General features: G+C 44.1%; 1 protein-coding gene across 6 annotated transcripts in view; it reads right to left on the bottom strand.

Annotated features, from left to right (window-relative positions):
* Positions 1-26667, bottom strand: part of VPS35L (VPS35 endosomal protein sorting factor like) — a 148006-nt gene that overhangs the window by 81520 nt on the left and 39819 nt on the right. For 5 of the 6 annotated variants that reach the window (XR_010583862.2, XR_012429315.1, XR_012429316.1 and 2 more), the window contains exons 9-14: positions 20592-20651; positions 14068-14164; positions 13010-13057; positions 11604-11697; positions 5884-5961; positions 5267-5389 (exon numbers count right to left, since the gene is read on the bottom strand). Coding sequence is in view for 3 of the 6 variants with exons in the window: in XM_005591372.5 (XP_005591429.2) it covers positions 5267-5389; positions 5884-5961; positions 11604-11697; positions 13010-13057; positions 14068-14164; positions 20592-20651 (500 nt within the window). In the remaining 3 variants the exon portion in view is untranslated. The remainder of the gene's footprint in view (positions 1-5266; positions 5390-5883; positions 5962-11603; positions 11698-13009; positions 13058-14067; positions 14165-20591; positions 20652-26667) is intronic. The other variant, XM_074027842.1, reaches the window with a different exon arrangement.

The following is a 26667-nucleotide window of genomic DNA, read 5'->3' as shown; positions in this document are numbered from 1 at the left end:
ACATGTAAGTGTCCAGAGAGCCAAACGTTATAGATCCCTGGGCAGGTCTGCTGGAGGTTACTGATTTTTTCCCCTCTAAGAAGTGACAGAATTGATTATCTTTGGCAAGAACACGATGAACAACAGCTCAAAGCAGACTGGGATCGAAACAAGCCCTTTGGCTGGGATCAACCATTGAAAAAGCAGCTCAGCATATTTCTTTCATTTTCACACACACCAGAACTTGAAGATTCAGAAGATTCACAAGGCAGGCATTTGCTTGGTGTGCTGGTTTGTGTTTTAGGCTTTTGTTATTGTTGCCATTGGCCCTGCATGGCACTTATTTATGTAACATTTCATTGTTTTCCTAAAAATCGTAAAAATAAGAAATGCTTTATAGACAAAAGTTCCAACAACATCGACATGCATCAAGAAAGATGTGAGTGTCCCCTCTTCCCAACTTCCATGTCCTAGAAATCACCACTGTCAACACTTTGGTGTTTATCTAGGACTTTGATGTTCTTATTTAGAACTCTGCCTATGCCTTATGGATATATATTATTACAGAAGCTTAGTTTTGTTTTTACACAATGGGATACTCTTACAAATACTGGGCTGGAGATATTTAAATATGGCCTTTTTTAATGGAGACTCTAGATGGTCCTCTCTTCTCCATGTTGTTACACAAATCTACCTCACTCTTTTAATCCATGGCTATTTAATCCACGCCATGGATATAATATCATTTTTCAAACTGTCCCTAACTGACAGATGTTTTTGTTTTCTGTTTAATTTTTAATTATTTATTTTTATTTATTTATTCTTTTTTGAGATAGAGTCTTGCTCTCTCACCCAGGCTGGAGTGCAGTGGTGCGATCTTGGCTCATTGCAACCTCTACCTCCTGGGTTCAAGTAATACTCTCGCCTCAGCCTCCCAAGTAGCTGGGATTACAGGTGCACACACCACCACACTCAGATAATGTTTGTATTTTTAGTAGAAACGGGGTTTCGCCATGTTGGCCAGGCTGGTCTCAAACTCCTGACCTCACAATCTGCCCACCTTGGCATCCCAAAGTGCTGGCATTACAGGAATATGCCACCATGCCCGGCCTAATTTTTATTTTTTGTGGGTACATAGTAAGTGTATATATTTGTGGGGTACATGAGATGTTTTGATACAGGCACGCAATACATAATAATCGTATCATGAAGAATGGAGCATTCATCCCAATTGAAGGATTTTTAAAAGACTTTTTATTCTGAATTAACTACAGACTCATCAGTAATTGAAAAAAACAGTAGAGAGAAGTCCTGGGTACCCACCACCCAGCTTCTCCCATTTACATAACTATAATGCATTATTAAAGCTAGGAAATTGACACTAGTATAATACAACTAACTAGACAATTTCACCAGGTTTTACATGCATACTTTTTTGGGGAAGAAGAATATGTCTTTGTGTCTAATTCAATGACCATTTTACCAATATATATGGAGTTTGAGAACCACAGCCATATTTAACCGTTGGATTTTTTTTTTTTTTTTTTTTTTTTGAGACGGAGTCTCACTCTGTCACCCAGGCTGGAGTGCAGCGGTGCGATCTCGGCTCACTGCAAGCTCCACCTCCTGGGTTCACACCATTCTCCTGCCTCAGCCTCCCAAGTAGCTGGGACTACAGGTGCCTGCCACAATGCCCAGCTAATTTTTTTGTATTTTTAGTAGAGACGGGGTTTCACTGTGTTAGCCAGGATGGTCTTGATTTCCTGACCTCGTGATCTGCCCGTCTCGGCCTCCCAAAGTGCTGGGATTACAGGTGTGAGCCACCACGCCTGGCCAACTGTTGGATTTTTTAAGGTGATCTCCAGATTAGGTTATTTATAATTATTTACCCACTTCAAAAGTACAGGAAGAGAGAAAAGAAGTCAGGCCAAGGCTGCAATTCTATTTTAAACATCCTATGGCGCCTTATTATGGCAGCCCAAACGAACTAAGACATGCCTTGATTTTTTACCTTGGATTTCAACTTCAATTTGAAATTCTGTAGATGAGATATTCACAACTAAAGGTATTATTCCTTTCCCTCTCTCACCTGTCTGCCCTGTATATTACCAACTGCTGCAGCCGAACTTTACCATCCCCTATTTTGAAGTCTTGGCCTCTAATGGATACACACAGCTCTACTCTGCAGGTGACTCATAGCGGCCACTATCAAAGAGCTTTTAGGCACCAAATTGTCACATGCACCTTTAACACCACCTTCCATACTGACATCAATTCTTCTGCAGTTTGAAAATGATTTTTTTTTTTAACAAGACACTGCATGTCCCTTATTTAAGTGTGCCCAAGAATCAGAGTTTATTATTATTCAGGTGACCTAATTTTTTAATCACTTATTCTAGTGCAATAATGATTTCCTAGAGCTTACTCCCAGGAAAGCTCTATTCCCAGCTTCTGCCATCCTTTGAGATGACTGGGGCTTAAAATAAAAAGAAGACTGTCTTGTGACATGTACCTTTTGTGTTTAAATCTGATTTTGCCTTTCACTAAAATAAGAAAAAAAAAATAAGCGTTCTCATTTCACCACGTCAATCCTGCTTGTATGTTTCCGTCATTCAGTGGAATACCAAGAAAACAGTCAAGTTCGTGGTACCCTTCCCAGAAGTGGGGGACAGCATGTGGTTGCTCAAACCATGCTGAGGACCATAGAGAACCAGCAGCAAAATTTCAAACAATCTTCCCTTTATAGTGGCTTGATTTAAAATCAATTTACTTAATGGTAAGACTATTCACCTGAAGTACAGGATGTCCGTTTTTCTCCTCATAATTTAGAATCTCAAAACGTAAAAACGTAAGCAGTGCAAACTTGTTGAAAAGTTAGAAAACAGAGATGGGCGGCCGGGCACAGGGGCTCGCGTCTGTGATCCCAGCACTCTGGGAAGCTGAGGCGGGAGGATCACTTGAGGCCAGGAGTTAGAGATCAGCACGAGATCAACAAGCTGAAACTGCATCTCACTAAAAATACAAAAATTAGCTGGGTGTGGTGGTGCATGCTTGTAGTCCCAGCTACTCAGGAGGCTGAGGCATGAGAATTGCTTGAACCTGGGAAGCAGAGGTTGTAGCGAGCCGAGATTGCACCAGTGCACTCCAGACTGGGAGACAGAGCAAGACTCTGTCCCAAAGGAAGAAAGAAAAAAACAGATGGGCAAAGAAAAATAAGTTACGATGGCCCCAAATCTCACACTCCAGTGATAATTCTGTCACTTCTCCTTCCCAACTCTCTTGCACAGATATAAAAATCATGTCTGCAAGTACCAAGACGTGGGGCACTACACTAAGCACCATAGATACAGTGACTTCTTTGATCCTTGCAACAGACTAGAAAATAGGAATCATTAATATTGCTCCCATTTTACAGATGAAGAAAGAAGACTCAGAGTGATTAGGAATAAGTTACCTGCTCCCTACTCTATCACAACAGCTGTAACGGAACTGAGATGCAGACCCAGGCACCCCGACTCCAGAGCCCACGCCTGAACACTAGGCCACACTGCCCCTTACGACACACACAGCAACGTAACTTTCTTTTTGCACTTAGCCATATACCATGAATACCCTTACACCAGTATGCACAGATCATCAGGAGTCTCCATCATTTTAAATGGCCCCATTAACATCCCACCGAATGCACATACCATAACCAGTCCTCTCCGATGCTCGCCTCCAATTTTGCACTACTGTGAACAAACCATGTGTGCATCTCTGTGTGTGTTTATAATGTTTATGCACTCATCTAACTTACAGGATAAATTCTTAAAAGTGTGATAGCTCAGTTAAAGTCATGTCCTTTTTTTTTCTTTTCTGTACAGCTTTCAACATGTGTTGGCAACATCTAGGAAAAGGCAGATATCCTCCAACTTTGCTTTGCTCTATGTGTCCCTGTTTTGTAGTCTCTCTTTTCTTTGCAACTATCAAATAAAGACAAGGGAAGCTTCATCTGTCACAGTCTTTTTTTTTTTTTTTTTTGAGACAGTCTGGCTCTGTCACCCAGGCTGGAGTACAGTGGTGCAATCTCGGCTCACTGCAACCTCCGCCTCCCAGGTTCAAGTGATTCTCTGCCTCAGCCTCCTGAGTAGCTGGGACTACAGGCACATACTACCATGCGCAGTTAATTTTTGTATTTTTTGTAGAGACAGGGTCTCTACAAAAGAGCAGCCTGGGCAACATAGCGAAACTCCATCTCTACAAAAAAATACAAAAAATTAGCCAGGCATGGTGATATACGCCTATATATCCATGTTAGCCAGGCTGGTCTTGAACTGCTGGCCTGAAGTGAACTGCCCACTTCAGCCTCCCAAAGTGCTGAGATTACAGGCATGAGCCACTGTGCCTGGCCTATCACAGTCTTCATGACAGTTTGAATTGTTGTTCTACTAAAACTGCTTCTCAGTTTTGGAAAAGTAAAAAAATACATGTCTGCTATGATTCTGATGTCACTTCAATTCCTGACAATACTTCAACTGGCAAAAAAGAAAAAAAGGAAAGAAAAATAATCTTACAAAAGAAATTAAGCGTCTGAGCTTTATTTTCCTTCCATAAAATACCTGCTCTACAGACTTTATTGGATTATTATAAACACAAAAGGGGTACGTGAAGGTAAGAGGCAACAAGGCTTGTTGGACCTGGAGCCCAGTTCTGTGGCTTTGTATCAAGTCACCAACCACCTTCCTTTTTTTTCTTTTTTAATGAGACAGTGTCTTGCTCTGTCACTCAGGCTGGAGTGCAGTAATACAAACACAGCTCACTGTAGCCTTGAACTCTGGGGCTCAGGTGGTGCTCCCACCTCAGCCTCCCGAGTAGCTGAGACTATAGGCATATATTACCATGCCTGGCTAATTTTTTGTAGAGATGGAGTTTTGCTATGTTGCCAAGGCTGGTCTCAAACTCCTAAAATCAAGTGATCCTCCCAACCTTGGCCTTGCAAAGTGCTGGGATTACAGATGTGAGCCACCGCACCCAGCCACCAACTGCTTTCCAGCTGTGTGGCCTCACTTAGGTATATGGCCTCTCAAGCCACCACATTCCCCTCCCACAGTTGTTAAAATGAGACAGTCTTAGAAAAGCACTTAGCACAGGACCAGCCACCATGACAAGCCCTCTATAAAGGCTGGCTAGCGCTAACGTTGCTATAGCTGGTATGAAAGGGTCGCATTAACATTAAAAGGCACAGCGTGCAGGGGCTGTCGCCATACAGGAGGTGAGCGTCACACTGAAGCCACCTGGCAGTTACCTCGGGGGCATGGTAGGAGATGCACTGGAAGATCCAGTCCATGGCAGGCGGGTACAAGGGGAGGTACGATGGGAGCTCCACTCCTTGGACCACCAGCTGGTTCTGGACCGTATCCCCATGAATCTACAGGAGACCAAACAAACACTTAGAAAAGGAGGGGGAAAATCAAACAACAAACAAAGCACACACAACTCACAGACTGTGCATACTTGTAAGCATGTGGACAGCCCTGAGAGAAATAGCCTGGTTTCTCAGTTGCTTTTTTCTTTTAAACCAGAAAAAAACACAGAAAGTTTCTCATGTCACCAAGCTGAGCTGTTTTGGGAACGAGCGCTGTGGAAAGCAGGAACCTGATAAAAATGGAGCCAGCAGATGCTAAGAAGCAAGGCTGATCGACTGGAGACGTTTCCTGTTAACACATGCATATTAACTTTCTCCGCTTACTCAGTACAATCAACACATTTTAATTGTCTACAACAGAAGCTAGTGTAATTTTCCAGGGCCTGCACATTTAAAGAGCTTTAAGGCATTCTCAACTTGGAAAACCAACTGGGTTTTGTGAATTTGCTTTCATAGAACTGTTATATCGATTAGCTATTCTGAGAGTGTTCTCTTACCTGTTTGAACGTAAGGAGGAAGTCAAAAAAGTTCTTATTTAGGGTTTCTTTGAGATGTGGGGCCACTTCCATTCCCACCTGAAGCCAGACAAACGGAAAAACTAGTTGCAAACAACTATAGTATGATTTTATTTTTGGAAACTAATATATATATGTGTGCGTGTATACACACACACACATACACACCCCTATGTTTATAGATATAGAAAAATTCCAGAAAATTATTATTTTTTTGAGATGGAGTCTTGCTCTGTTGCCAGGCTGGAGTGTAGTGGCACAATTTCGGCTCACTGCAACCACCGACCCCCTGATTCAAGGGATTCTCCTGCCTCAGCCTCCTGAGTAGCTGGAATTACAGGCACGTGTCACCACACCCGGCTGATTTTTGTATTTTTAGTAGAGACGGGGTTTCACCATATTGGCCATGATGGTTTTGATCTTCTGACTTCATGATCTGCCCGCCTTGGCCTCCCAAAGTACTGGGGTTACAGGTGTGAGCCACAGCGCTCGGCCTAATTTTTTTTTTTCCTTATCTGTTTTTTGTTTTGTTTTGAGATGGAGTCTCACTCTGTTGCCCAGGATGGAGTGCAGTGGCACGATCTTGGCTCACTGAAACCTCCACCTCCCGGGTTCAAGCAATTCTCCTGCCTCAGCCTCCCAAGTAGCAGGGAGTACAGGCATGTGTCACCACACTCGGCTAATTTTTGTATTTTTAGTAGAGATGGGGTTTCACCATGCTGGCCAGGCTGGTCTCAAACTCCTGACCTCAGATGATCTGCCCGCCTCAGCCTACCAAAGTGCTGGGATTACAGGCGTGAGCCACCACGCCCAGCCTATCTGTTTTCTTATTCAATAAACATGTACTGCTTTTATAAGAAAGACCACAGAAGCTATTTTTAATAAAAAAGGGCGACATTTGCAGAAATCATCTTTGCTCTTCCCCAAAGGTATTGAATGTATTTCTAAACAGATGACCAAGAGAACAAATCAATACAGAACTAAAAAGGAATAAACTCTCAAGATTATGTATACAATTAAAAAAGATGATAAACACACAGGTAGTTGTACTTATTAGATAAAACACAAAGATTACGGTACATCAGTCAGCTTGGATTTCAGATGTGGTGCTGCCCCCGTTACATGGTTAGTTAAAAGCTATACAAATCCATTCTTTGCAAGGCAGTGATAAGAGGAGACATGAATTTTAATACATTTTATGCAATTTTATGTAAGATGAGCATGAAGTGTAACAATGCTATAATCCCTTAAGTCCTGACTTCACTGTTACAAAACAGACTGTAACAATTCTAGCTGAAGACATTTACTAATCATAGATAAGGTACAGTAATGGGGTTAGATGGAAAAGTAGAGGGATGAGCTATGGAGGGGAGTTCATAGGTTTAAAACACAACATCACAGCGTTTCTTAAACTGACTTCCTCAGAAACGCTTCATTTCCAAATTGCTGCTTAATCACAAAAACAACTTCGTAGGCTGGGCTGCAGCAGCTCACACCTGCAATCCCAGCACTTTGGAAGGCACAGGTGGGACAATCACTTGAGGTTAGGAGTTTGAGACCAGCCTGGCCAACATGGTGAAACCCTGTCTCTACTAAAAACCACAAAAATTAGCCGGGTGTGGCAGTGCATGCCTGTAGACCCAGCTACTTGAGAGGTTGAGGTGGGAGGATGGCTTGAACCCGGGAGGTGGCAGTTGCAGTGAGCAATATCACGCCACTGCACTCCAGCCTGGGCAATAGAGCGAGACTGGATCTCCGTTTCTTCAAATGGGGATAGATCTCTCCCATTCACGTTCCATTACTCAGAGGTCATGATGGGTAACAATAATAATGTTTTTCAGATGGCATTTGAGAACCAATCAGGTGTTAAATTCCAAGAGCAGCTCTGTGATTGGGTACAGGAAGTGCTGTTTCCAAGGACAAGCACGTAGATTAAAATACGTATATATATATATATACACTAACAAGAAACATCAGATCCAGTCCTACAGTGTTCTGATTCTCCTTCCACTTAATCATATTGTAGAAAAGACAATAATTATCTGTTAGATGACAGCAAAGACTGGCCTGGTGGCTGAGCCATGGAGATGAGCTGAAGCGGCTGTGAGTTAGGAGTTAATCATACCTTCCTCTAATAAACAGCTTCCAGCTCCCCCCACACTCTACCCACGCAGAGCTTTTGTTTTCTGTTTTTCTCTTCTCATTGGGCCAAATGAGCAGCTTGGATATCTGCTCGGGTCTAAAACATGTCTCCTCAGAGCAGCAAGGGTATTGCTCATGATTCCCATCTGCCGTTTCGGCCTCCCCAGCATTCATCCCCCCTGTTGCTGGTATCAGCAAATTACATTTGTCTCTGGGGAATCAAACCTTCCTCTCAGACCATGAGGTCTGTGGTGGAGCTGGATCCACCTCACCCTGAGTTCCACGCAGGGGCATGTGACCCAGGCCCAGTCAGTAAGCACCCAGACCCCAACCCATGGCCACGTGACTGGGGTGGACAAGCAACCCTAGGTAATCCACCAAGAATCAGCCCTGAGGCTCTGGCTAGATCTACTGGCGAGAAAACACACTTTCCAAAAGGTTCCTAAGGTGGTAGGATGGAAGCCAGAGGCCACTATGGGCCATCATAGAAAAAAAGCAAGTCACAGAATGAAGCCAACTCAGAGGACAGCAGAGCTGAGTGATGCGGGGAGAGGCTGATTCTCAACGGCACCCTCTGAGGCCTGCATCCAGCCGTCCCTGTACTACCCCTGGTCTCTCCAGACACTGGCCAGTAAGTTCCTACTTTTGCTTAAAGTAGTATGAACTGGGTTTTTGGCACTTGCAACTGAAAGAAATCTTACTAACACACAGGTTCTTTTGTTTGTTTGTTTGTTTGTTTGTTTGAGGCAGTCATGCTCTGTCAACCAGGCTGGAGTGCAGTGGCACGATCTTGGCTCACTGCAACTTCTGCCTCCTGGGTTCAAGTGATTCTCGTGCCTCAGCCACCCGAGTAGCTGGAACTACAGGCGTGTACCACCATGCCTGGCTAATTTTTGTATTTTTTAGTAGAGACGGGTTTTTGCCATGTTGGCCAAGCTGGTCTTGAACTCCTGACCCCAAGTGATCTGCCCGCCTCAGCCTCCCAAAGTGCTGGGATTACAGGCATGAGCCACTGTGCTTGGTCTCTCTTACTCTTTTAATGTTAAAGAGACTTTTAGAAACTACCCAACCAGGGGAATCAATGCATTGCCTGGACTGACAAAAATGATTTCAGCAGATGCCAGGCACTCCACTACCAATCTTCCTGGGATGGGTCTGCTTTGTCCTCTGCATCTTCTCCTCATCGTCACTGTGTTTCAAGTTGCATCTGCCATTCAAAGGCACTTTATATGTAACAAATATGATTGTGTACCCTAGCTCATGTACCTGACTTCAAACATTAAAAGGGAACAGGCTTGCAAAAAATACATACTTCCTCACTTTCTGATTTCTCTTTAATAACCAAATTATTTGCATAAAAGACAGCATGAGTCTAAGTCTTCATTACCGGGTCTCCGACATCAGGCCTTATTCAAGTGATGTCAACGTGTGTTAAAAGCATTTGCTATGTTCTACACAAACAAGGCTGGGCGTGGCGGCTCACACCTGTAATTCCAGCAGTTTGGGAGGTCGGGGAAGGCAGATCACCTGAGGTGGGGAGTTCAAGACCAGCCTGGCCAACATGGTGACACCCCATCTCTACTAAAAATACAAAAATTAGCTGGGCATGGTGGCAGGTGCCTGTGATCCCAGCTACTCGGGAGGCTGAGACATGAGAATCGCTTGAATCCAGGAGGCAGACGTTGCATTGACCTGAGATTGCACCACTGCACTCTAGCCTGGGCAACAGAGTGAGACTCTGGCTCAAAAAACAACAACAACAACAAAAGGCCAGGTGTGGTGGCTCATGCCTGCAATCCCAGCACTTTGAGAGGTCGGGGCGGATAGATCATGAGGTCAAGAGATTGAGACCATCCTGGCCAACATGGTGAAACCCTGTCTCTACTAAAAATACAAAAATTAGCTGGGCGTGGTAGTGCACACCTGGAGTCCCAGCTACTTGGGAGGCTGTGGCAAAAGAATTGCTTGAACCTAGGAGGCAGAGGTTGCAGTGAGCTGAGATCACACCACTGTACTCCAGCCTGGCAACAGAGCGAGACTCCATCTCAAAAAGAAAAAGAAAAAAGAAATACGCAAACAGTATCTTTTGCCTCTCTCCCAGAGGATGCGGCATTGTGTTCTGTGCACAGTCGGGCCTCAGCAAACACTGACTTGGGAGGAGTATTCAAGCTTTAATATATTGGAAACACACCTGTATCTCTGGATGGAAAATCCCCCCCAACAGGTCTCAAGCAGTGGGCGACGCATACACACTTTGGCCTCTGCTACAAAGAGGGAAGAGGGTGCCCTTAAACGAAAGGCTTTTTCTTTCATTCTCAGTATCAAGAAACAGACCTATAAAAAGTGCCCTTCCTAATGGATATCTACTCCTCACTCTGAAGGCACTGACTTAGTTTTTCGTGACACTTGAGACCACAGGGCTGCCGACATTTGCTGGCTGTCACGCAGAAGCAGCAAATCACAGGCTACATGTTCTCATCTTTTAGTTTAACAAGGTCAAACTCATGGGGGAGGCTCTAACTGCAACTTTGTCCTCAAGGAAGTCTGGGGCTCATCAGGGGCAATGATCTAAGGATGTGCAATACTGATGGGACGACAGGGAAGATTCTCATTGCTAGGGGAGTCCCGACAGAGGCAAAGACCCTGTGTGAGCTGAAGAAAACCATGGAGAGGCCATACACCGGCCAGGCGCAGTGACTCACACCTGTAATCCCAGCCCTTTGGGAGGCCAACGTGGGCAGATCACTTGAAGTCAGGAGTTCGAGACCAGCCTGGCCAACATGGTGAAACCCTGTCTCTACTAAAAATACAAAAATTAGCCAGGCGTGGTGGCAGACGCCTGTAATCTCAGCTACCCAGGAGGCTGAGACAGGGAATCACTTGAACCCAGGAGGTGGAGGCTGCAATGAGCTGAGATGGTGTCACTGCACTCCAGCCTGGGCGACACAGTGAGACTCCATCTCAAAAAAAGAAAGACCACATAACCTCATTGGTTACGTTTTTCCAGACGCAAAAAACTTAATGGCTTAGCTGACGCCTCACAGTGCTTTAAAGCAGGGCATGGGCAAGTAATTTCTAATCAGTCCCTCCACCTGCTTTCACAGCAGCCACCTAAGCCAGGCCACACAGATCCTGAGGCCTGCCGTCATGTGGGACACTGCTCCCTTGCCAAGCAGAAAACTAATAAAGCAATCAAAGTCAAGACAAAGGAAGAGCATGTTTCAAGTCAATGAAAAGCAACTTGTCAGCCAAAGGGCCCTGGGAGCCTCCTTTGCAGCAAGAACTGAGAAACAATTAATTTGAAAACCAGTTCATTTGTAAGAAGATGACCTTAAACATCCCCTAATTAGAGCTATGGTAAGTTGGTCTACTTTAAAATTAATTTTTAAAAGAAACCCTACAGTTCTACTTTCTGTGGCAGAGATATGATCTAAAATTAGCCACTAATAAAGTCCTTCTCTCAATGACTTGTGGGTTGGTGGGGAAGGAGGGCCCTGGGTGACCATTCAAGGAGACAGGCGGCAGCCGTGCTGTCAAGGGTAGTGACTCGCATGACCTACCCGGCACAGGTAGGCACGGGCGTACACCGACACCAGTGGGTCTCCGATCCCTCTGATCATGCATGTTAACCGGGGCAGGCACTCTGAAATTCCCCTGCGAGAGACAAAAAGAGGCCAGCATTACACTCAACGTGAGAACTCGCTGTTCCTTTATTTTTAAAATAAAGATAAAATAAAAACTTCCTAAATTCGTGAGGGGGGTGGTGCGGGGAGGAAAAATCAAGTTTCAGTAACAAACCAAGGTCAAAGTTTCAGTTTTCTAAGGCAATGTAACAACAGTCTTTCTCTTCTGATACAATTTGTTCATTGAATGATTTCATTGTTATCGTTTGCTCAGTGGTGGAGGCTAACCACATTTTTTTCCCCAATCGAGGTCACATTTATTTTATTAATTTTAACAGTTTTTGTCTCCAATTATTTTCCATCGACTGGGCACCCCTTGATCTTCTCTCCACATCTATTTTTGTTTGCCACAGATTTACTATCCCGTAACTTGTTCCTTCCGTGAATCTCAGGCTGGCATCTGACATCCTCCAACTACCAACAATGTGAATTACTATTTATTTCTCCTGCAACGTATGTCTTCCCTCTGCCTAAGGCATTATCCTCCTCCAACTGGTGAGGCAAAATAACTGTTTCTTCAGTACCCATGTTATTCCCCCAAACTACTCCAGGTATCCCTAGATCCAAATCCAACACATTGGAGATAAATTCTAAATCCAATCAGAAGAGCTATCTGTGGAGCACCATGAATCAGTCACTCCTGGGCTTCAAGGAATTTATTATCTAGCTATCTAACATGACTCAGCATTTCACCTGCTCTGCAGAAAGCAGATCTGAGTCCCCGGTGTCCTGTAATTACTCTCAAAACATTGTGATAAATTGAGTAGCATGGACCTAAGCCACTAAGGGCAAAGGCTTCTGCTTCTGACGTCATCATTTTCATCATGATCAACAGCAGCAGCCAACACGGAGGATGGGCCCACCGTGTACCAGGTGTGACTCTCACTGTTGCATGTATGACCCGAAGGACCCCCTCAGACCTCTTCTTAGGGTCATGTTCCCAGGAGAGGAAGCCTGCGGTTCTGGGGCTGTAAAAAACCTGCTCAAGACCATACAGCTAGTACCAGTACAGCCAAGATTCAAATCCAGTTGAGCTGATCTTCCATGACCTCCTCAATCAACTTCTCCTGGCTTGAGTTTTCCTCTCCCTAATATGCGGATTAGGATGGTGTCTCTACTTCATTCAGTTTTCATTTGGATTCATCGAGAAAATGCACAGAGGTGCTTAACACACATTAAGTACTCAGTGAATAATGGCTACTATTACATTGCCATTACTATCTGTGTACACATGGGAGATTTTGAACAATTTTATGGTTCTAGATTTTACCGAAGAGCCTTACGTTTTGGAGAGGAATTTGTTACATTTCAGGATAGATGCCTCCACGTAACTACAAGAACATCCCGTTAAGGAAGATGTTTTCCAGAAGGTCTACTCCCTATGGAGAAAAGACTAAACTATCCATGAATAGAAGTGGGCAGGTCTTAGGACACAGGGACCACGATGGCCCTCAACAATCCAGCGAACTAAGGTAGCTTATGGTTTCTACATATGGTTTTCAAAGTTTCATACTTATCTAAAATAAATTGTGGAAAATGTAACACATTGACTCATAGTTGCATGCTGAAATATAAACTGGGTTTTGAGCACTTCTATGCTTTATTGGGAAAGAAAGAACTTTAGAGGCCGGGTGCGGTGGCTCACGCCTGTAATCCCAGCACTTTGGGAGGCAGAGGCAGGCGGATCACGAGGTCAGGAGATTGAGACCACCCTTACTAACATGGTGAAACCCCGTCTCTACTAAAAATACAAAAAAATTAGCCGGGCGTGGTGGCGGGCGCCTGTAGTCCCAGCTACTCGGGAGGCTGAGGCAGGAGAATGCTGTGAACCCAGGGGGCAGAGCTTGCAGTAAGCAGAGATTGTGCCACTTCACTCCAGCCTGGGCAATAGAGTGAGACTCCATCTCAAACAAACAAAAAAAAGAACAACTTTAGATAACTAAGATGCAATTTATGTATAAGTCAAATTCTGTTCTTCAGTATTGGCATTTGCCCTGCCAAGCTTGACCCTGTTCTTTCAAGTTCTTGGAATCAGAGAAAATACAAATGTAAAGCATTTTAATGGAGAGAATTAAGGTGGGAATGTTCCACAAGGAAACAAATGCCTGACACATGGCATCGTGTTCCAAGTAAAAGACAAACAAACTGGAAAGAGCAAGAGTCCAAGGGTTTCTACAATGTGGCTTGCCCTGTATGTATTTTCAGGCTAGCAACTGTAACGGGACCAAATTTTCAATAAGAATGTCAGGGCATCCCATCACATGGCTTCTATTAACAGTACAACGCTTTTAGCCTATCTTGAAAATCACTAGACAAAAAAAAGAAAAAAGAAAAAGGATACAATCTTGGAATGAGTTCCCTGATGGAGGCAATCTTGAAAAACCAATTTAGGCATGTTTCCTTGGCCGTGTCATTGGCATTCTCTGGAGAAAAGTGATCTGTAATATAAAAACAAGACCCATCAGCCCTCCTAAATCTCAGGATCTGTGTGAGCCCCCAGATGGGAACACATTACCGTGGAGCAGAAAAGGGGGTGACTCCGCCTGTGTCTTTCTTTCCAAATATCACTATTAGGAAGCAACTGATGATAACAATAGTTTCCACAAACGCAGGCTTTCTAAGTGCCAAGTGTTGTTCACAGTGCTTTACAGACAGCTCACCGGATCCCATAGAGCAACCCTCTGAGGTATGTACTTTTATTATCTTATTTTACAGATGCAGAGTCCAAGGCACAGAGGAATGCAGTGACTCACCCAAGGCACACAGCAAGCAAATGTAAGAGCTGGAATTCAACCCAGGCAGTCGCGGCCGACATTCTTAGCCACTGCCTCTAATATAATCCAGAGGTTCTTGGTTACCTCCCAGTAACTATGACAACATTGTTGAGAATTCCAGATGCTTTAGGGAACTGCGACTGCAACAGTGATCTAAGCTTTTGCTCTACACATCACAATGGGCCAGAGGAAGGTAAAGCAAGGCCCCTGAGGTGAGAAACCAGCCAGAATTATGTTGCTGGCTCATGACTGGCTCCAAGACGAGTCACCTTGTGAAACTGCCAGTTTACTCCATTAGCTATTGTCCTCCTCTTTAATAAAAGAACTCACATATTCCTGCAGGGCACAGGGCCATCCTTGCAGTTAGGTGTGTCGTGTGGGTCAGTTCTGGTCCCAGGATATATAAATAGAAGGGCAACTTCTGAGAAGTATCTTTAAGAGAAGGGGCTTGCCTTCCCTCACTCCTTCTTCCTGCTCACTGACTGGAATGCAGACATGACAGCTGGAACCTCTGCAGCCATACTGACTATGAGAGCAGCAAGATAGAAGTGAGGGTCGTTGGCACCAAGGGCTAGCTGGCCCATCAGCCCTGACCTTCATTACTGTTATTTTGAGTTTTCTGGAACTGGAACCCAAGCTTGATTCTGACATACATATTTTTAAACAGCAGAAATTTATTTCTCACAGTTCTGGACTTGACATACATCGTAAGCAATGGAAGAGAATATGGAGAAATGAAAGAAAAAACAGAAAACTTATCAACATCATGAAGGCCACTATTAAACTCTCACATGGAAATGATTTCTTCTAAATGATTTTGGTAAAGATTAGAGCTCCATCCCACCACTGGATGTTTTATACTTTTAGGATTAATTCAAAAAGGGAGAAGCTGGCCAGGCACTGTGGCTCACACCTGTAGTCCCAGCTACTTGGAAGGTTGAGGTGGGAGGATCAATAGAGCCCAGGAGTTTGAGGCTGCAGTGAGCTACGTTCGAGCCAGTGCACTCCAGCCTGGGCAGAGCGAGACAGAGTAAGATAGAGCAAGACCTTGTCTCTAAAAAATGAATAAATAAATTAAAAGGGAGAAGTTAATTACTTTAATATAGCAAATGATTCTTAGCTTATTGGCTCTCATCCTGTTTTGCAATGAGTCATTTTCATCCCTGATTCTGTCACTTCGTGGTATATGAAGGTGATCAAAATTCCTATAGAATCAGCAAAAAAAGGATAAATCTCTAGGTACTTCTCTAGCAGAGAAGAGTCACTAATCACAACTGCAGATATTTTGAAATTGCAATCTCCTCAGTCTATTTTTGGCTGGCTGGCATGCTTCATTCACTTGAGAACTATTTGCTTACCATTTTCAAAAGGATGGGAAATGACCATTTTCCCCTTTTTGGCCTAGATCTCTACACATGAAGTAACTTTTTTTTTCTACTTTCAAGAGATCCAGACAGGAAAAGATAGCAGTTATTCTTACATTCATTTGTCAATCTTCTCTTTGGGGACCGGGAGGAGCAGTGTTAATCTCCCTTCATATGACTGAATCTTGTGGCTTAAAATCCAAAAGCAAAAATAGGTCTCTGAGGTCATCTATAAAATCTCTCACTCTCTAGTTGAAAGAACTGAGATTCAGCAAAGGCTAAAACAAACTGGTTCAGGTTGCCTGAAAGAGTTGGAAATCAGGCTAAAGGCAGGCTGCCCTGCATACACACATTGACTGCAAGCTAGACGACAATCTGTATACACCAATACAGAATTCTTTAGGCTTTCCTTCCAGCTCAAGGAATAATTTAGGAAAAGGATTCTGTTATGCAGGACTTTAAGATCTTACAGTAAACTAAGTATTATATTCCTTTACTTCATGTGCTCAACACAAATGCCTTAAGGGCCAACTAAAGGTAGTGTTCTAGACTTTGGGGAGATAACAGTGCACAAGGTGGATCCTATCTTCATAAAACTTACATTCCAGTGGGGGGAGACAAATGACAAACAGGAAAGAGAATAAGCAGGCAAACAAATAAGATTATATCTAACAGCACTATTAAAGATACTAAACTAGGTATTGGAATAAAGAGTGACTTGAGTGAGATTTAGGGGAAGGGGCTCATTAGATGCAGTGGTCAGAGAAGGCTCCCACAGAGGCGGTATTTGAGCTGAGCCTTGAATTATGAAAGGGAGCCAGCCATGCCTAGATGTGGAAGAAATACATTCCAGGGAGAGAAAACAGCAAATGCAAGGCCCTGAGGTAGGTATAACCTCACTATGGTCAAAGAACAAAAAGCAAGCCAATTTGCTGAGCAGAAAGAGGTGCAGCCAGCATCACAAGCCAGTTCACACAGGGCTAAAGCCTTGGTGAGGAGTCTGAGAGTTTTTCTAAACATAATGGAAACCCCCTGAAGGGTTCTGAGCACAGGAATGGCATGACACGACACGGTTTATACTTTAGCACATGGGCTGCTACATGGGGACTCCTTCAAAATCCGGAAATCAATTCAGAAGATACTTCAATATAACAAAGAACAGAGATTCTCTTTCTAGCTCCCATTTATTTTTCTTTTATGGTGCTGCTTTTTTTCAAACCTGAACTTCTGTGGATATTTTAAGAGGCGGCAGGAGACCAATGAGTCTAGTTCTTTCATTTATTTGCCAAGTCTCTACCCAGAGGTCTCTTTACGTAACAGTGTTATAGGGATTGGCACCATCTTAGCTGGCATGTGCTGGAAAGGCCAGGTCAGTTAAGGCCATTGCTTATCCCAATGTGGCCCACATCAGCCACAGGGGAAAACTGAAGATGGGAGTGCTGAGAAGATGATGATGGGAACTATAATACAATAAACCCAAATTATTTCTCCCAAGCTGGAAAGAAAATGATTTGACTTCTCAGAGTCAATGGCCTCTCTATGTATATGCTGGATTAAGAACTGTTGGGGAAAAAAATGACCACATCTAGTAGTGTGTACTTTTCATGAACCCAAAAGACACTGTATCTTTCTCAACCCCGAAGAGCTATACCTTAGTTAAAACTCCCGAAGGCAAAGGGCTCAAGTAGGAAATTCACCCAACAGAACTTGATTTAAATGGAAAGAATGAGTACAAATGCCACTAAACTTCTCTTCACACATAATCTCTTTGGGCAGAATTCTGCACAGGAGATTTCTAAAGCTTTCATGATAATTATACTTAAGAGTCATTCCTCAGATCACCAACAACTTCGAAAAACAGAATCTACTGTTCTTTTCAGGTTCTTGGAACTGGAGTGAACACAAGCAGATGAAGATTTTAGCTAAAAGGAAAACAAACAATGATATCATTTAAAGAAAAAAAAAAACAAATGATTTGTTTTGCTCAAGGTCAAAAATAGCTATTTGGAGAGGGAAGAATTTTAGTGATGAAAGTGCTATAATTAACATATCTAAACAAGGACTCATCTGTTGTTTTGAACTTTTAAGTTTAGGCAGGGAGTTAGTTATTAGTAATTTTTCCTTAATTGGCCCTAAAATGTTGTCTGTATAGTCACTGAAGACTGGAAGAAAGGAAGATTACTGCAGTAGAGGCAAACTCAAATGCCCCTGGGGGCCAGGAAGGTAAATACAACAATTTTTCAGAGGTTGGGTATACAACAATAGGAAGAACTAGAGCCTGTATCAAAAATCATTTTTTTTTAATGCTGTTGTTGCCAAAAGAAAATCTATTTTGGTTCAATCCCACCTGTTGGCTCAAGTTTGCTGCCAATGGTATATAGCATGCTACGTGCTGGCAAGTGTGAATTAAATAAATGGATTCGGCCGGGCGTGGCGGCTCACGCCTGTAATCCCAGCACTTTGGGAGGCCGAGGCAGGCAGATCACCTGAGGTCAGGAGTTCAAGATCAGCCTGGCCAACAAGATAAAACCCCATCTCTACTAAAAATACAAAAATTAGCTGGGTGTGGTGGTGCACGCCTGTAATCCCAGCTACTTGGGAGGCTGAGGCAGGAGAATCGCTTGAACCCAGGAGGCGGAGGTTGCAGTGAGCCGAGATTACGTCACTGCCCTCCAGCCTGGGCAACAAGAGCAAAACTCCATCTCAAAAATAAATAAATAAACAAACAATTCAGATTTCCCAAATCCTCAAGCCAGCAGAGAAGGCCTTTCCTTTCCACTTGGGCTGGCCTCTGCCTGCCTGTCCCGGATCACTGCCTCCAACCCTGAGATGGCCAGAACATGGGAGGAGCTGCTGAAAAACATCATCACAGATATGATGCAGTGGCATGGAGGATCCCAAAGAAACACCACATGAGCCACATTAAAAAGGTGAAAAACTGGGGAAATTAATTTTAATCATGTACTTTAACCCGATTCATCCAGAATACCATTTCAACATGTAGTCAACATAAACACTATTAGTGAGCTACTTTACCATCTTTTACTTGTACTGAGTCTTTGAAATCCAGTGTCTTTTTAAATAGTTACGTCGCATCTCAATTTGGACTGTCCACACCTCAAGTGCTCAAGAGCAACACGTGGCCAGTGGATGCTGTACTGGACAACGTAGGTGCAGCGTGAAGAGCAAGGCTCTCAGTAGCTGGTGGCAGGGCTCTGGGCAAGACCCTTCCACACTGGGTCTGCCCATCTCTGATGAAACAAGATGGGTCCTAAAAGCACTTCGAGACCTAAAAGCCTGTAGAGTTCTGTCTCTTTCTTTCTGACAAATGTGCACATTAAACAGTATTAAAAAGACAGACCAAGCACAGTGGCTCATGCCTACAATCCCAGCACTTTGGGAGGCTGAGGTGGGAGGATCACTTGAGCCCAGAAGTTTGAGAGCTGCTTGGGCAATATAGGGAGACCCTGTGTCTACAAAGATGAAAAGTAAAAATATTAAATAGAAAAAATAAAAATAAGAAAGGGCCAAGCACAGTTGCTCATGCCTATAATCCCAGCACTTTGGGAGGCCAAGGCAGATGAATCACTTGAGGTCAGGAGTTTGAGACTAGCCTGGCCAACATGGTAAAAACCCCATCTCTACTAAAAATGCAAAAATTAGCCAGGTATGGTGGCAGGCACCAGTAGACCCAGCTACTCAGGAGGGTGAAGCAGGAGAATCGCTTGAATCCGGGAGGCGAAGGCTGCAGCGAGCCGAGATCGTGCCACTGCACTCCAGCCTGGGTGACAGAGCAAGAGTCCATCTCAAAAATAATAAATAAAGATAGATAGATTGATTGATGAACAGACAGGAACAGAAGGAGAGAGAGGAGAGAGAAAAGGAGAGGGTAGGAGAGGAGGGAGAGGAAGAGAGAGAAGGAGGAGAAGGGGAGGGAGGAATAAAGGAAAGAGGAAAGAAGGAAGAATAAAGGTCAGGTTACAGGTTACTGTCACAAACACTTTCTATTCACCTCCTGGGAAGCCCCACTGCAGGAGCAGAGGGAAGTGGAGCAGCAGTGGAGCAAGCTGGTTACTCTAGCTTGGACAGATGAGAACATTTTCTCATAGGCGTGCTCGGAAGTTAAAAAGAGGAATAAAGGCAAAGGATGCTGCGGCTGAGAGTCCTACATTGCCAGACACATCATTCTTACCATTTATATGACAAAAGAAATTCATCATCCACTTGTCCCATTATAACCTCCAGGGAATTTAAACTTGATTGACAGTCAATTTAATGCAAAATTATTTAGGTATAGATTGTGAATTCAAAGCATCAATTACTATCGATCTATTTGACATCGTTCTTTAATATACATAAAGTCGTCTTTGCTTTTTTTTTTTCCCCAAGCAATTTGCTTCTTAGGAGGGAACGATACATAGGAAAAATATTAAAGTCAAGCAGCAGAGGAAAATATATTGATGTGAAAATTCAGCTGAATCTAACTGTGATGCCTTTCCATTCTTGCAGATTCAAATTACTTGCCTTAGTTCCTACACAGGCCATTCAGAAACCTTCTAATGTTTTTAGAAGACTGAGATGATCAGAAATCTTCAAAGGTGTTTCTTTTACTTGAACACACCCCAAATTAAAACCTTTATCAAGTTTCAATGAATCCTGACTCAATAAAAGCCTTCTAGTCCTGACTCCAGGGTAGGATGACACTCCAGGAACAGCTGTGACATTACCTGGTAAGACACTGCGGTTATCCACACACATGGAAAAGATGCGCTCGTACACGAGCTTTCCTGGGAGGAAAAGGACAGATGGTGTTAGTATCACACTCTTCAGGAGCAAACAGTAAATAAATGTTTGTTAATTAGAGACCCAGAGCGATCATCTCCCAGACAGGCTTCAACTTGTGATGGTATGCTGCCACCTGGTGGGACAGATTTTAAGCCACATTTCTTTTGTTTTGTTTTTAGTTCTTCCAGTAGACTTTTACTTTCTTTGAAAGGCAGGAAAGTGAAAGTTTTACTCTTTGGAGTCTCAAGGAGTCTCAAGTATCTCCATCTACTCAGACGATGGTCCACATTCCATGCTAGGCCAGAGGTGAAAACGGGCAGCCCGTGGGCTGAATCCAGCCTGTGACCAGTTATGCGTGGCCACACCACAACAGCCCACAAAGTGTTTTAACATTTTTTGGATTGGTTACCAACAGGTAAAAACTGGGAGAGGCTGGGCATAGTGGCTCACACCTGTAATCCTAGCACTTTGGGAAGCCGACACAGGAGGACTGCTTGAGCCCAGGAGTTCAAGAGCAGCCTGGGCAACACTGTGAGACCGGGAATGTACAAAAAATTTAAAAATTAGCCAGGCATGGCAGCGCATGCCTGTAGTTGCAGCTACTCGGGAGGCTGAGGTGGGAGGATTGCTTGAGCCCAGGAGTTCAAGGCTGCAGTGAGCCATGATCACCCACTGCCCTCCCGCCTGGGTGAGAGAGCAAGACCAGTCTCAAAAACTGAAACTAAAACTAAAATAAACTCTACAACTTGGGAGAACTCACATGCCATATTTTCTCCTTCTTCACATAAAATATGCTAAAAATGTGGCCATATCTCTATAGAATAACACAGCTAGAGCAAATTAGTAGCTGCCCCTTGAAATGGCATATATACTAACCAGTTTGCCACAGTCTCCACCACCCCCTACCATCTCTCATCATCAGTGTGCTTTTCACTCTTTTATGTGACCTGCCTGGTCCCTAGAAGCATCAGAATTTGAGATTCAACTAGAATTCAAGTTCCACAAAGGCAGAGATCTGTGCTTGTTTTGTTCACCGCCTGGCACACAGAGGGTACTCAATACTTGTTGGATGGATGAACATACTAGAGGTTTTGCAGGTCATAGGTCGCTTTCTTGATGACTCATCTTTGCCATCGTAGCACAAACGCGGCCACAATGTGCAAACAGATGCATGTGGCTGTGTTCCGATAAAACTCTACACAACAGGTGGGCAGCCTGGACCCCTAAACTGGTACCAAAAGTGTTACTTTGGAAAATGTTATCAATATGTGGAGGTAAAAAATTACAGTTCTTATTCATTTTCTAAGCTCTCCTAAGTCACCTTCAATGTGAAAGTATTTCCCTCTAGGTTTTTTTTTTTTTTTTCATAGCCCCTTTATTCAGGGCAATAAAGAACAACACAGCTTGTCCATACATGGAAAAAGAGACAGGAAAATACAAAGATCATTTCAGGTCAAAGAACGTGGGATCAAATGATATCAAGAGATGACACAGTGTTAGGGTTAAGTGAAGGAAGCCAGCCAAGCTAAGAGATACCACTCAGGTGCTTCTCCTAGTATGGACCACCTGCCTAAATACCTACCTACATTCATTCATTCATTCATTCATTCATTCATTCACTCAGACAGGGTCTCATTTTGTCACTAGGCTGCAGTGCAGTGGTGTGATCACAGCACACTACATACAGCCTCCACCTCCTGGGCTCAAGCAATCCTCCCACCTCAGCCTCCTATGTAGCTGGGACCACAGGCATGCACTGTCATGCTTGACTAATTGTTTTTCTGTAGACATGGGATTTCCCTATGTTCCCAGCCCAAGCTGGTCTTGAACTCCTGGGCTCAAGTGATCTGTGTGCCTTGGCCTCCCAAAGTGCTGGGATTATAGGTGTGAGTCACCACGCCTGGCCTTGGACCACCTACATTAAAATTTTCTAATGGCACTTGTTGAAAATGCAGATTCCTAGGGCCACCTTATAGCTACTGGAAAAGAATATTTTTGTAGCCAGGCGTGGTGGTGCACACATGTAGTCCCAGCTACTTGAGAGGCAGAGATAGAAGCTATGATTGTGCCGCTGTACTCCAGCCTGGAGCAACAGAGTGAGACATTGTCTCAAAAAAAAAAAAAAAAAAAAAGTATTTTGGAGGATGAGGACTAGGAATATGGATTTTTGAATAACCTTGCTGGGAAATCCTTATACACGCTGAAGTGTGAGAACCACCGATTTAGGCAGACACCAGTGGGTCTCTGAGCTAAAACTTGCCTTGCCTCTGGAATCTACAGAAACAGGAACAAACCTCCCTCTTCCCTCTGAGCCAGTGCTTCTCCAACTGGGCTGCAGACTCCAAGCACCTGGGACTCTTGAAAATCTGTGGATGTCTGTGTCCATCCTCACAAGTCCTCATATAAATGGTCTGGATGCAGCTGGGACTTTGTGGGTGTTTTTAAAGCTCCCCAGGTGATTTCAATGTGCAGCCAAGTATGAGAAGCACTGCTCCAAACCACTGGCTCCATTTGGAAGACCCTGGAAGACCTTAGAGAACAAACCCCAGTTCTCAAAGCCACCTGCTTTTTTCCTCCTGGCAGAACGTGCTTTCCTTATCAGGGGCTATGGATTCCCTACAGCCACACCTCGTGTAGAGAGAGGCCTCCCCTGGGATGACCCCAGCACCCTGGCATTAGGGATGCATGCAATATCACCTCGGACCATCACACAGCAGTTATGCGCAGCTGCATAACTTCTCACCTCCCATGGCACACAGAATGAACCCAGCACAAAACACCTTTATTTCCTACACAAAAGTTGCCATCCCTCTAAAACTAGCTTTTTTTTTTTTCTTTTTTTTTTAAATTCATCTCCACATTCTTTTTTACTTTACTTTTTTCTAGAGACAGAGTCTTGCTCTGTCACCCAGGCTGGAGTGCAGTGGGGCAATCACAGCTCACTGCAGCCTCAACTACCTGGGCTCTGGGGATCCTCCCACCTCTGCCTCCTGAGTAGCTGGGACCATAGGCACGCACCACCATGCTTGGCTATCTTAAATTTTTCGTAGAGACGAGGTCTCACCATGTTGCTCAGGCTGGTCTCGAACTCCCGGGCTCAAGCAATCCTTCTGCCCTGACTTCCCAAAGTGCTGGGATTACAGATACAAGCCACTGTACTGGGCCTCACTTTCATATTTTAAGAACCCTTTAACTACAAAATTATTTTTACTGAAAAAAGCTATTTGTCTATTGTTGAGCTAGAAGACAACTATTCTGAGAAACAACGCTTGATCCTAGATTTATTTCCTGTCTTGATTTGCTTTCTTATAAATCAAAGACACTAAAATAGATAAATAATAACAGTGGTAACAGCTAGCATTTTCTGAGCACTTACTTTGTGCCAAGCACTATTCAAAGTCATTGACTCTAATCCTGCCAGCAAACTCTTAGAAGAGGAAAGACATTATACTTCCTATGAATCCTCTCATTTAATCTTCTCCAGAAACCCTTGGAGGCAGGGTCTACGATAGCCCCATTCTACAGGCGGAGAAACTGAAAGAGGAGACACAGGCATTGAAGCCAGAAGCCGACCTCTATATTCAATGCCTCTAGTGAAATCCCAACAGAAACCAGGCACACGTCTTCCCACTGTGCATGCCAGTCTCTGTGGATGCTGGGGCCCTAGTCTGCATCTCTGGCACAGCAAGATGCTCTGACCCTCTTGTCAACAATGTCAACAACCATGAAACACCTGTCCCTGTACTGTCAAGCATCTTCTTTTAGAGCAGAGTAATGACCATGTGCAGAAAAATGGAGCTCAGGACTCCACATTTCCACCAAGCAAGTCAGGGTTTCACTCTTTTTTTTACAAAGCATACACTCATTAGCCCCAAACCTTAACAAAGACTCTTTGAGGACCTGTCCATGCAGGCTGCCTCAACAGTCCTGAGGAATATTATTCACAATAGACTTAAACAACAGCACCCTGGGGACACCATTGTGAAGTGGAGAGGAAGGACGGGGACCTGCAGCAGTGCTGAAAGCAGCTACTTTGTGTGAATGTTTGGTTTTGAATAGGTAAAACATTCCCATGGTTCAAAATTCAAAAAGGCTGCAGAAGGTACCAAGTGCAGTTTCTCTCCTGACCCATCCCATCCGCCTCACTGCCCTGCGCACCCTCTGAGAGAAACCACTTCTATCGGTTTCTTGGGTATCCTTTTAATGCCTCCTTAGGGAGACACAAGTGAATACCACCATGTATTCTACATTTTCCTCCTTTCTTTTTCTTTTTTTTTTCTTCTTTTCGAGACACGGTCTTAATTCTGCTAGGGTGCATCATAGCTCACTGCAGTCTCAAACTTCTTAGGCTCAAGGAATCTGCCTGCCTCAGCCTCCTGAGTAGCTGGGACTATAGGTTTGTACCACCACACTTAGCTATTTTTTTAAAATGTTTTGTAGAGATGGGGTTTTGCTATGTTGCCCAGGATGGTCTTGAACTCCTGGACTCAAATTATCCTCCTGCCTCAGCCTCCCAAAGTGCTGGGATTATGGGATTACAGGTGTGAGCCACCATGCCTGGCCCTTTCCTTCCCTTCTTTTTTTTTTTTTTTTTTTTTGTTGTTGTTGTTGTTGTTTGTTTTTCTGAGACAGAGTATCACTTTATCACCCAGAATGGAGTGCAGTGGCTTGATCTCAGTTCACTGCAACCTCTGCCTCCTGGGTTCAAGCAATTCCCCCACCTAAGCCTTCTGAGTAGTTGGGATTACAGGCGTGTACCACCTTACACAGCTAATTTTTGTATTTTTAGTAAAGACGGGTTTCACCATGTTGCCCAGACTGATCTTGAATTCCTAAGCTCAAAGTGATCTGCCAGTCTTGGCCTCCCAAAGTGCTGGGATTACAGGTGTAAGCCACCATGCCCAGCCTTTTCATTTCATAGAGCCACTAATACTCCACTATACAGACACACCATAATTTATTTAGCCAGCTCCTATTGATGGCCACTTGAATTGCTTCTTATAGTTTGCTATTACAGGTGGGATAGATTCCCAGAGGTGAAACTGTTGGGTTAAATGTATATGCATTTAGGCCAGGCGCAGTGACTCATGCCTATAATCCCAGTACTTTGGGAGGCCAAGGTGGGAGGATGGCTTGACTCCAGGAGTTTGAGACCAGCCTGGGCCACACAGTGAGATTCCATTGCTAAAAAAAAAAAAAAAAAAAAAAAAGCTGGGCATGGTGGAACACACCTGTGGTCCCAGTTACTTGGGAGACTGAGACAAGAGGATCCTTTGAGTCAAGGAGATCAAGGCTGCAGTGTGCCATGATCACACCACTGCACTGTGGCCTGGGCAATGAAGTGAGACTCTGTCTCAAAAACAAACAAACAAAAAAAAGGTATATGCATTCCCCCATGAGCAATGTATAAAGAGAAATAAAGTAAGTGCTTTGACTACAGACAGCGAGTTGAGACTCAGCTCTGCAATTCACTATGACGGTGACCCTGGGGAAGCTACTTTCCTTCTCCACCACCACGCCTGGCTAATTTTTGTATTTTTAGTAGAGACGGGGTTTCACCATATTGCCCAGGCTGGTCTTGAACTCCTGACCTTGTGATCCACCCACCTCGGCCTCTCAAAGTGCTGGGATTGCAGGCGTGAGCCACTGTGCCCGGCCAGGACTTAATATCCATAAAGCACCTAACAGTCTGCCCAAGGTCATCATCTGTTGAAGATTTACCACTGCTGTTCCCAACTCCCAGCCCAGCTATTTTCTGGGACACAAAAAGGACGGCAGCATCTGCACTACAGCCTGGCGAGTCCAGGACGGCGCTGGGGCGCTGCTGGCAGGAGCTAGCAGAGTGGCTGCCCAGAGTTCTTGCAAGGTGAGTGAGCTGTCTGGGTCTGGCCAGGCTTGCAGGACAGAGCTAATCAGTGTCTCGGAGCTAATCTTGCTCAGGAAAGCTGACTCACACAAAAGAAATTTAGGAGAGGCTGGCGAGGGAACCAGAAGGCCAAGAGGTTGATTCACAGGAGA

The sequence above is a fragment of the Macaca fascicularis genome, chromosome 20, assembly GCF_037993035.2.
Source record: "Macaca fascicularis isolate 582-1 chromosome 20, T2T-MFA8v1.1".
Lineage (NCBI taxonomy): Eukaryota > Metazoa > Chordata > Mammalia > Primates > Cercopithecidae > Macaca > Macaca fascicularis.
The sequence above is the reverse complement of the archived record's forward strand: the minus strand, read 5'-3'. Positions and strand labels throughout refer to the sequence as shown.